The sequence below is a fragment of the Perna viridis genome, chromosome 3 (genome assembly GCF_037379345.1).
Source record: "Perna viridis isolate PV_CMFRI_1.1 ecotype Kerala chromosome 3, ASM3737934v1, whole genome shotgun sequence".
NCBI lineage: Eukaryota > Metazoa > Mollusca > Bivalvia > Mytilida > Mytilidae > Perna > Perna viridis.
The window spans coordinates 41,555,483-41,567,817 of NC_142447.1; the positions used below are offsets into that span (position 1 = coordinate 41,555,483).

Genomic DNA, 12,335 nt, shown 5'->3' on the forward strand with positions numbered 1-12,335 from the left:
AAGTAACAGTCTTATACATAAAAAACAAACCCACAAGTATTTGACCTCAAGGACAAAGTTCAATGTCATTAGGGGAAAATTTCCTACCAAACACATCATCTTGAACTACGTCTGTCTTGAAAAACAACAATGTTACAATCTGGAGATGAAACAATTTCAAGACATAGTGGTTTCCCTTAACCCTACGAGATATGGAGGTGTCCGAACTAACAGCTTTGAAAAATAGCCTTAAGTTAAAAGAGTAAGTTCAACAATTTCACCAAAAATATTGTATCAAAATAGCAGTATAGTATACATATCTGCATTTTATTACATTACAATACATCCTTCCAAATATGGTAGGAAGTCAAAAAGCTGTTTTTTGGGTCCAAAAGAGAAATGTTAAAATTTTCTTGTCCTACAATTCCTTCAACATTTGTCATATCATAATGGTAGTTTAGTACAAACATTATAACAATAAACCATACTAACTTTGGAAGAATCCAACTTTGGCAGAGATGTGTCCATAAGATACCAAAACAGGCGGACAGACAGAAGTTGTTGCAGGGAAAAAAAACCAGCGAGACTCATACTGTCTTGACTGGCAAATTGTACCACTAAGTTGTGTTTGACAGCATAGATTATTTTTTTTTACCACAGGAATACTCTGATGTTATAATGTTTATTATCAGAAGTAACAGGTCTCATGTTTCTGATTGACCACTACTTGCATGTGTAATGTAATCAGGTTGTGTTAATCATATTACCCAGAGGATTATATCAATTTGATATATGGTTTATTTCCAAAACATTCTTTTATCCTGTGCTTCTTGAAGTTTTAAAAAATGTTTTGAATATCTGAATCAAGCAGGCTTACCCTGTCAGCAGAGTTCACAAATTCTCATTTCCTACATGAATTTTCTAGAAGCCCTTCACTCAAGAAAAAAAAATAAATACAATAACAGTTTGTCAATAGCTTTATTCATTGTAAATATATTAACAACTATAAAAAATATCAACAACCATATACTAACAAGACAAAATTCTTCATCATTTGATGCATTAACTCTGCTTAAAATGTAGTTTAATATGAAGAATTTTTTGCACTTTTCTATAACAATGACTTTATATTTTCAAATCATATTTATCATATCATTTTCTGTTGTATAGCATCCATACATGATTACTTATATATTTAATAGATCATGTTGTCAATGAGTAAAATAAAACTTTTTTTGGTCAAACAACCTGATGAACTTCACTCATTGTCTGATTTGAAGTTTGTTTAATTATAGAAGTAAGAGGATTTAAGATAAATTCAATCATTGATATATTAGCAATACAGAAGCCCAAAAATATTTTTTTGGCATTAAGCATAAATGCATTCACCAGTTGCATTATGAAGGATTGCATGCATTAATTGCTAAATGTACATTAGTTTTCAATTCATGAACAAATCTAATTATCTCCTCCTGGACCATGTTGTCTACCATAGTTTTGATATCTCCTGTTTTGTTGTCTCTGTAGTATTGTGACAGGGTTTTGTCTAGGTGGTGACATCACGTATCCAGAATAAGTTGAAGGATGAGTATTCATGCTGCCATAAAGTCTGGCTGGGTTAAACATTTCTGGGCCACTTGGAGCTCCCTCAGGAGGGTAGAACTGATTACCACCATGGTACTGATGATATGGAGGTTGATGGTATGGTCGATCATAGTGTCCAGATCTGTAGCTGTCTGAATTGTCATACTGATTGTCTCTGTAAGATCTGTCAAATGGCTCTCTCCTGTCCCAAAGTCTTGTGAGAGCTTCTCCAACTGTTGGTTCTATTTCCTGTAGAACATGACTTAATAAGTAAAGAGCACTAATATGAATATCAGCAGAAACAGATTTTTGACTTAAAACAAACGCATCTGAAAAAAATAATCTACCTTCCTGCATATCTACAAAAACTAAATCTCCAAATCAATTTAGGGTTAAAGAGTACTTGCCCTGAAGAGCTTTTGAACATGTAAGCTGAATGAAAAACCCTTAAACTCAATCAATGCCCTCTGCAATCATTAAAATAAATTGCTACATGCAAATCAACATATAATAGTTAACCTAAGAACATTTAATTCAGATTAAAAAATCTTAATCTGAATCCTCTTCCTCTGCATTCATCAATTATTGTTTTGGTTCATGCACATCTACTTATGATATCTTATCTTTCTATAGTTATATTAAAATCAGTTAAGTTGTTTAGGAAGTTTAGAAGTTGGGCCAACAAATACATTAATGGACAGATATGGCAATTTCTGTACACCCTAGTCCCTAAAGTTACTTTGCCAGGTCATAAGTATATAAACTTCACAAATATGAGGTAAAGTGATGAATCATTACAAGGTATCACATGTTACAATGTGCAAAATATACCCCACTCAACCATTTCTGTCAAAGCTGGAAAGGGAAGAATGGTACAAGTCAACGTGTAAATTATCATCTAATTATTCCTTATAATAGAAGCCGAAGTGATGGGCATGGTGATTGCAATATAGCCCCACTCTAGTAAGTTGGAAGTATATTTAAACTGTACAAAATTTTTTTTGAGCATTCCAGAAATTGAAACAGCTACTTAAACATTATGCTGTATGTTTAATATGGCTTCTATTGAGAAAAACTGAACTAACAGTGATTATAAACTATTGTCAGTAATATCATGTATTTCTAACCTGTCCATCTCTGCTGATCTGTACTCTTTTGTTTTCATTCAATGGGTTCAGTAGATGATGTGTCATTTGGAAAGGCAAGTTGTTTCTAAAAATATTTAAGCATCAATTATTCATAAAAAAGGTTTCTATAAAAAGACATTTTAAGAAATTATGGAGTAGGCAAAAACAAATTTCTGTACTTTTATTCAATTTAGTTAAAATGATACAGTAAAGGAAAGAGAAAGAGCCATCTTTTTCACAATTTAAGAAGAGAAAATTATATTGAAAACCTGAAAAAACACAATCAAATTCCAATTTATGTCATTTTTTACCTTTTAACCCATTCTATTGAACACACATGATTGAAGTTAGGACTTTGGTTTCCTGAAGCATTGTCTTTAGTAGCTAGAGATGTCATCTTAGCATAGCCTTGGAAGTGACCACTAGCATTGATAGAGAACACTAAATAAACAGTTTTCCCATCCTACAATACACATCATAATCAATTGATACATTATGAAAATTTATTATACCTATCATCATGTAGTGATACTTCCATGATTCATACAGATATATAACTAAACTGTAATACATGATTGTATCCCCTTTTCAAATTATGAAAATCATTTATGTTAAATTGTATTGTCTTTTGCAACAACATAGTGACAACAGTTTGCTGTGAAGAGTCCATACCTGGAAAGCTTTGTTTAACTTCTTGCTACTGGTGGCTGTCACATACCATGTTCCACTACTGACTGAGCTGTCCAGTGTTTTTTGCTGGGTACATTTCATAACATAATACCTACATGGATGGTCACCATGTCTTGAAGAAGGCTGAGGACTACCTGATGGAGTACTAGCACCACTCCCTCTCTGACTGTTTGAAGCTGATGTATTACTGCTAGAGGAATCACCATCAGTCTTTGTACCTCCTGTTAATAAAAACTAAACTCTATAGCATATTCAACAATTAAGATTGAATTCAAAACTTATACTCAATTAAAAAAATAAGTTTTTTTTTCTAACTGGGATACATATTTTAATAGTTTTTGTGCTGAGGTAAAAACAAAACTTAATTTACAACAATTTTTATATCACCACTGATAAATTCATCCTAAACACAATAAATGATACTGTTTCTACAATTAAAAGTACTGTATTACATCATATTGGATTACCATTATGTTACTTATGTTACCAATTATGCAATATTATACACTACTTTATAAAACACTTGATATTTAACAATGACACTTTTGTGTAAATGAAAATACAATTACATCCAAATTTTATGTAAAGTACAATAATCTAGATGTTGTATCACACTATTCATTCTCAGGTTTAGATGAGGTACACAAAGAAATAGAAGTTAATCATAATTACTTGACAATAGTTGGAATTGTCTACCAGGAGGAGTTGACATCCCCTTTCTTCCTTCTTTGTTTTGGTTGTAGTCATTATATTCATTGCCCTGACAACTTCCAGACATGAGAGATTCTGAAGCTAGATACAAAGTTATTCATGTTGAAAATTGCATAAATACTGCCCTACTTATACAAATATTCAAAAACAATTTTGCTATGCTAAATAGAGCATATGACTGATATGCTACTCTACTTCCTGTCTGTTTATAGACAATGTAATTAAATTGGCAAAAACGTTTACCTGAACTATGACATTTATTAAATAACACTATAACAATAAAGTTGAAATTGATAGCACTTTCCGTATATCCATTACATCCTTCATTTCGTGCATTTTAAAGCTAGAACATCGTTGCTTCAAGGAGATAATTCTACTGTCTTTGTGAATATAAACCACTAAAGTCCCCAGAATATCTTTCATAACACAGTGTTAGCCAATTGTTTGCACGACATGAGTGACGCTGACAATCAGCTGACTGTTCCTATACTTGGTTTAGTTTTCGTTTTCGTGCCAACATATATACTCAATACTGATAGACCCAGTTTGTACTCATATGTCTAATACATGACAGACTGAGGTGTTTTTTAATGTCCTTGGCTATAGTTTGGGGTCTCTCACGGACGGTGTAAAGCATTAAAATTTTTACACAGTCCCTGGGCATAGTCAAACCTGTGAATGTGGGTCATTGTGTATTCAGGGAAATTAGTTGTCATGTGACCACTTCCATTCATTAAATTCTTTAAAATTAATGCATTATCACATGATTAATTTCGACTGTTGACCTAGTGATTCAATTTGTAATATGCATGCTATATACAGCGTTGTATAGCCTACAGCAGCATTTGCTGAATTTTTGACCCAGCAAAAAATACTTTTTGGAGTAAAATCAACACTTTTCAGTGCATGGAAGAGAGATATTGGTGCATGATTAGGCTGTGGACTAAGTCTATTACATGTTTAGTATTTGCCTATTTGGTTTTCATTGTATCTTTATGACTTATTTCATTTCAACAATATCAAATGAAAATAAAAATCCCTACCTACCAACCCAAAACCAAATATGCAAGGACAAAACATGTAACAGACATAGTCCACAGCCATTGCTGCTCGGGCATTAAACCCCAACAATCAATCAACCCAAGGAAACATTTTTCAAGCTACAAATGCATGTGTCTATTCAGGATTTGATAAAATTGTTTGATACAAGACTTAGTTGAAATATCGAGTTTGAAGTGTTAATTGTGAGTCAGTGCCTATGGATTTAGCCTTGAAGTCCTTTATATACCGGTATTGTATTTTTGTTTCATAAGAATTTCGAATGTTTTTCGTTGAGTACATGACTGTAAGTGGGAAATTTTTCCTTTGCTAGAGAACTGTTTAACTATGACTAATATAAAAACAAAGAGATTATAGATGTTAATTCTTAGCAAATCATACACTTCTAAGTTGGTCCTAAGGAAGAGTAATTGACAGGCTTTATAGGGAATTGAAAATGGAGCATGTCCAAATCCTGCAATTTGCCTATATATATATTTAATATAATAGTGTCACCGAAAAATGGTGCTGACAGCAATGTCATCATCGGCGGCGTCCGTGTTGTCCATATTCACTTGATTTTCTTGCGATGACTTTATGGTTATGGTTGATTAATCGTTATGAAACTACTAATTAATGATTGCTCCTATTTGATATTTTAGTTTATGGCCCCTACCATTTTAAAATTAGGGCCATCCATGTAACTGACAGATACCACACTGTCGAATTCTGTTTTTAATCTAAAAAAGAACTGAGAGCCCAGAATTTTTCCAAGCTAACCTACAAAAAGTGAAATGCCCAATCCTTATTAACATGACATAGCAAATTCAGCACATTTATTGATATCAGTAAATATTTAGTAGCACATGTTAATATATATTTATAAACATGTGCATAATTCAATTACAATTATTGATTTCAGTAAATGGAGTTTTCTGGACAATGCAAACATGTTCACCCTACTAGTGCACCTGGGCCATGCTCCCAGTTTTAAGTGGAGTCCGAGTTTCTCATTTACTTTTGTTACTTTGTATGTATTATTTTATTCCCTTTATGTTCATTGTTGTGTTTGTCTGTTTCCCATGTCTGGTCTTTGTCCCTGGATTACATTCCTTTGATTTCTGCTGGAATCTTGGTTCCATTGGTTACTCTTTCAAGACAAAACGTATGTATGTTCAAATTTGCTCTTTGGGCAACACCAGTCTGCGTCCATACTTGCCCCTTGGACAATACCAGTCTATGTCCATACTAATTTATCTTACAAAAAAAAATTTGTGATATGCTACTCTACTTCCTGATTGTTTATAGAATTACATTTTTAAACGCACATTTTTTTTTTATGGTTTCAAGCAGAAAATAAGATTTCAAAAATGTGCTTTTAAACAGAGAAATATATTCTTCAGGGGAATTTGCAAATGTGTCATAAGTGATAACTAAATATTAATTCTAAACCCTATAAATACAATGGTACAGGTTTACTGGCAAGCAATTTTCTGACATGGAGTCATCCTAACCTCTAGTATCTGACATGTCTGAACCCACCATGTTCTTAGTATTAAACAAGTGTTTTAAAATACAATGTACAACAGGTTTTTATTTACATAAAGGAAGTTGAACCTACCAGTATTCAAGCCATAAGAATGTTAAATTTATTTTAAATTTATGTTAAATGCAAAGAAGACATTTTAAATAACGACAGTTTTCAAAAAGACCAGCCTTGTCAATTTGATTACTTATTTTATAGAATAAATTAAAAATATATTCAAGAGGAAACAAAATTTAAAAAATAATACATGTAGTTATATAATGATTACGGTAACCAAAATGTTTCATTTCACATCTTAAAATGTGCAATTTCTTAACTGGGTGTACCAATTCAAAAAGCAAAAAACTGATTTTCATGAAAAGTTAAATTTTCTCATCAGGTAGGATATACATCTTTTCATTATTTTTCTTCACCTTCTAACATGTGAGGGTAAAGATTGTATAATAAGCCTTAAAAGGTATTTTTTTTATTCTTTCATCTTCATAAGTACAGCAAAATGGACTCCTCGCAAGTTGGCATTCAGAAGTACGAGGTTGGAGCTTGGAGGATAAGAATTCCAATCTCTCATTCTGTAGGAATATTTCAAACCCTAGAAATGGTTCAATTTTTTTTCTGGAAATGATCAGTAATACTGTACAGTTTATTAACAAGTTGATTGGAACTGCCTATTGTACTGCGTATGGTAGTAATTCAACTTTGTACTAAATTTCACCAAAAATTTGACAGAAACAAAATATAAAGGACACTTACTCATAGGTCTTGGTCTTTGTCCTATACCAGCTGGCTGTTGTAGACCTAATACCTGTTCTTCATTAGTCAAGACATTAATAACCGCTCTAATGACTGCCTGCCAAGTGAAAACAGAACCAATACATATCAGTATGTATCATAAACAAATTTTTTGTGGTGCTCCAAGGAGCAACAAGATTGCTAGAGGTAAGAAGAACAAAAGCTTTAAGTTCCCAAACACACTTAAAATATGTTGAAGTTGAATAAAAATGGTGTTTAGTTATGAATAAGAGAATTTTGTATTGAACCAACCTACAAAATTACAACAGCTTCTGATGGCAGGACTCAGTGAGTTGCATTCACAAAGATCTGTGATGAAGGAACATACAATTAATGAGCCATATTAAGGTGGGAGATAATAAAAACAAATGCAGGTTTTGCTTCATATTTTTTTGAAAATATAGTGAGGAAGAGTCCTACAACAGTGAATTAGAATTGCCATACACTATGATAAAGTAGCCCTTCAAAATCTTAATAAAATCAGATCAACAGTCTCTGTGATATAATGCTAACACAGTGTTTCTATAGTGTAGAATGAAGTAAAAAGTTATTAGTCCCATACCTTGTAATATATGTGTTAGTTCATAATGCCTGATGAAATACTCAACACATACATCCAGTTAAGATTTTTTTTTGTGGAAATTAATTACCTCATCCACTTGTGACCAGGGTTTGGATGGATTTCTCATTCTTCTTAAGAACAAACTATGCCATTTAGTCCTTAGTTGCATGATACATGTTGCTGTCTGAAAGACAATAAGGTACATAAACTAACAAATCAGGTTATATCTTCATTTTTTTGTTACAGTCATATTGTTGGCTTCCTATAAAACATACCACATCCTCTTTTAATTTGGAAATATGCTCATATTTTTTTTTCAATTGGGAACTTAAGTTTAACAGTACAAAACCTTTAACTTATTATTTTAATTTTACTGAGTGTAACAAGTCATAAACAAATTCTTCAAAGTACTGTGCATATATTCTGTGCTTGAATTTTTTTTCATTTATATATGTGATATCTGTAGATTTTCATCAAATAGATGTCAGTATTCTGAACTTGTTAAATAACTCTTTCTATTCCTTGAATAATTCACCACATGTGGAAGACAATTAGTCATTGCTAAAAGATGAAACAGAAAGTCTACATCTTTACCTCTGGATCAATTCTGAACTTGAGCCAGTCATCTAACTGCAATGTAGTTTTAGAACAGTCTCCCTCAGTCTCTTCTTCACTGTCACTACCTGGTTCTCCATAGCCATCAAAACATCGGTAGTCTTATGGGAAAATAGAAAGGGATTGTTAACATACTCTTTAATTAATTCGTTAAACCAATATGGGAAGCATTTGAGTTTCCAAAAAAAAATTTCAGGTAAAATTTATTCACAAGAAAATCATAATACTAAATAAAAAACTGAATATATTTGTAATCAAAGATAAAATAACAATCCAAAGTTTATGGGTTTTTTAAAAGCATTATATGAAAAATCCTAAAATACTAAAGACTGGTTAGACTTAACTTACCTGTTTCAACATCTTTGACAGCATCGGATGGCAGTTTCCCTGGACCAGCAAACAGGGCTACAGTAGCTGAGGAGACCAGTGTACAACATCTAACAAATGCCAATCTTTCATATCGAGACATTTCATCATACATGAGATAATCTGATGGTAGATTTCTAACAATATTCCTATGGGTTGCAGTTTTTGATAGGCAGGCTGATGTTGGTAGAGTATTCAATACTGATGATATGTGAAATTTAACCTTTCCTTCTTTACTGAAATAAGATAAATCCATAAATAACAACATAAAACCGGGATCCAGACATGAGCTAAGATTAATAGAAATAAGATTTTAAATTTACAGACATGATTTAACTAAGCTAACAAAACAATTGGAAATTGACGAAATCAGAAGTAAATATACAGTAAAAAAAAGAAAAATAACAGTAAAATCCTGAAATCAGATTTCTTATTTAAATCGAAACAAAAAATCATGCCTGGGTTTATTTTATATTTTTTTTTTTGGAAAAATCTTGATTTTCAAATGTAATTTTAATGATATGAATGAACGAAACTAAGGTTTGAATCTCATCTAATATATGTATTGAACACTACCTTCTTAAAAAATATATATTCTTTAAAAAAAAATGCATAAACTTAATTGATGCAACAATAACCTGAAGTACATCAATGATATTACTAGTGCATTTCTTCATTCAAACAGATAATGTATAAGATACTCTCCTGCCAAAACTTCACAACTTTGATATTAATCTACCAATCACAGAATTTAAAATTCATGTTGAAAGTATCAATAAATTATGAAAAAAAATGTATATAATAAATAGGATAATCAATTGGTTATCAATGGTGAATGACCAAAATATGATCAATCGTGCCATGAATGCTTGAATATTTAACTCTTGCATGGAACAAGTTCTGCTCACTTGTTAAATAAAGGCATTCTTCGAAACTTGTGATAATATTTGGTTATTCACTCTTTCCAAGTAATTATCCTTTTATTCTTTATTGCAAAAAAATAAATTGATATAGCACTTACTAAGAAAGAAGCTGGGACTTCTGTCTGTCAACTCTAATTATGTTCGGATACATCCCTGCACACAGCGCTGCCTTGACCACTGCCCAGTTTTCAGAATTAGTATTCAGATCTCTAATATCTCCACCACCCCTGGCCCTCACAAATCCAGATGCTCTTAGCTGACCTAACAACTGTGCTCTGTAATGAAATCAAACACTTATTTTATACTGTTAAACAAGAGCCTCTCAGGAGCCTGAATCCAATGGAACATTCATACCAAGTTTGGTTCCAATTGGTCAAGAAGTGTTAGAGGAGAAGAGTTCTGAAAAAAATGTTAACGAATACAGAAGACGACTGATGCTAAGAGATGGTGGTGATAGCTCACATGGCCTTCGGCCAGTTGAACTAATAAAAATAAGTTACAAGATTAAGCTTTGATTAAAATAATTCAATCAAGCTGCTATTTTGAGGATTGAAGTCCATTCAATTTTCTTCAATGAAAGACTTTCAAAAATAAGATTAAGCCATTTCATAGAATCATTGTCTCCTTCTGTAATATCTTATTTTCAAATAACACTTACAAATTGCATCTTCCAATTCAACAATAATTCTGTTTCATACTTAAATGAATATCACTATAAAGATTCCTTTTTCAAGGCACACAACAATTGAAATCTTATATAACAATACAATGTACCTCATTCCCACTATCATCTCCATAACAGCCGATGAGAGGTTATTCTTCAAACAGAAGTTTCTATCCCATCCATCTGTCTTAGCCTTCTGCCAAGCCTGACAATTGATTGAATAGGGTAGTCATTATGCAAAAAGATGAAAGTGTGTGAAATTAATATTGATCACCATTTAATACATTTCTAGGCAAGAGAGAAATAAAACCCATTACATGACTGGACCTGCATCAATATCATATTTCAAATACATGCATGAACACTGGAAATTTAAATGAAGTATGTACTGATGATAACATATACTGCTATAAGAATATGTGAAATATTTGTCCAATCTGTCCATGATAGTAGGTACACATCTGTAATATGTATTAAACACTGTGCAAAGTTTAAAAAATAGACATTCAATGCTTTTCGAGTTAAATATAATACAAATAAGGTACCATCTACAACATAAAGTGATGAAAAGAGTTCAATATACTTAAAAAGTAAGAAAATATTTGTCAAGTTTCTCCAGAATAGTAGGTGCACATTTTCAATGTGTGTATAAACAATGTGCAAAGTTTAAAGGAATAACCAAGGTTATAGCGGTAATCAAAAGAATGTAATCCAGGGACAAAGACCAGACATGGAAAACAGACATACACAATAAAGAACATAAAGTAACTAAAATCATACATACAAAGTAACAAAAGCAAATGAGCAAATCAGACTCCACTAAAAACTGGCAGCATGGACCAGGTGCACCGGTAGGGTAAGCGTCCTCTGCTTTTCTAGAAACGCCCAGCAAGTTGCTCATAAAAAGTCAAGTCCTGCGTAGACAAACAAGGAAAGGAAAAAAAGGACCCGTTGAATAAATCAGTTTTCATGGTGCAGATGGATACACCATAATGAACCACGAGTTCATGAAGATGACCATAAAACTTCTGTAGTGATAACTTCAATCTTGTAGCAACATAACCCGGTACCCGAAACCTATTTATTAGAGTTCTAGCGTAATAAAAAAAGTCTGCGTAGTTTTGGCGAAGTCTGGCATAACGTATGAGTTGTAATATAAATACTCCATACACAGGCACTGAAGGCATGTTGCCATAGATGAAAGGAAAGTTGACAATTTTGAATGAAAAGTCATCACGTTTGTCGTAAAGTATGGTCAATAGTTTTCCTTTACCATCAATTTCTAAGTGTAGATCAAGATATGAGGCTGACCTCACAATGTCTGTAGTATCCTTTATCTCAAGTTCTTTGGGGTAGATGTGATGTATCAAATCCCCAAAATTAGGATTGTTAAACAAAAGATAATACATCATCTATATAGCAGAAACTGAGATTAAAGGATTTAGCCAAACAATATTCTTTCTTTTGGATCAGATCAGCTATAAATTCAGCCTCATAAGAGTGAGGGAATATGTCAGCAAGTAAAGGAGCACAATTTGTTCCCATTGGAATGCCGACCGTTTGTTGAAAAACACGTCCACCACACTGGACAAATATGTTGTCGATTAAAAATTCCAGCATTTTGTAAACATCTTCCTCTGTATATTTGGGACATTATTTGGAATTATTTCTTACAAAGTATGAGGAATCTCTACCAAGAACTATATATTTGTACCTAGGTGTACCATCTTTTTTGGAAAAA

The 12,335-nt window shown here is 32.4% G+C and overlaps 1 protein-coding gene across 3 annotated transcripts in view; it reads right to left on the minus strand.

The window, feature by feature from the left end:
- Positions 1-943: 943 nt before the first annotated feature.
- Positions 944-12,335, minus strand: part of LOC148622299 (3'-5' RNA helicase YTHDC2-like) — a 43,203-nt gene continuing 31,811 nt past the window's right edge. For all 3 annotated transcript variants that reach the window (XM_088572063.1, XM_088572062.1, XM_088572064.1), the window contains 11 exons: positions 10,705-10,799; positions 10,029-10,205; positions 8,990-9,243; positions 8,621-8,742; positions 8,115-8,210; positions 7,426-7,522; positions 4,053-4,172; positions 3,363-3,601; positions 3,002-3,153; positions 2,691-2,775; positions 944-1,812 (listed from right to left, as the gene is read on the minus strand). In XM_088572063.1, the coding sequence (XP_088428189.1) occupies positions 1,438-1,812; positions 2,691-2,775; positions 3,002-3,153; positions 3,363-3,601; positions 4,053-4,172; positions 7,426-7,522; positions 8,115-8,210; positions 8,621-8,742; positions 8,990-9,243; positions 10,029-10,205; positions 10,705-10,799 (1,812 nt within the window). In that variant the 3' untranslated portion in view covers positions 944-1,437. The remainder of the gene's footprint in view (positions 1,813-2,690; positions 2,776-3,001; positions 3,154-3,362; positions 3,602-4,052; positions 4,173-7,425; positions 7,523-8,114; positions 8,211-8,620; positions 8,743-8,989; positions 9,244-10,028; positions 10,206-10,704; positions 10,800-12,335) is intronic.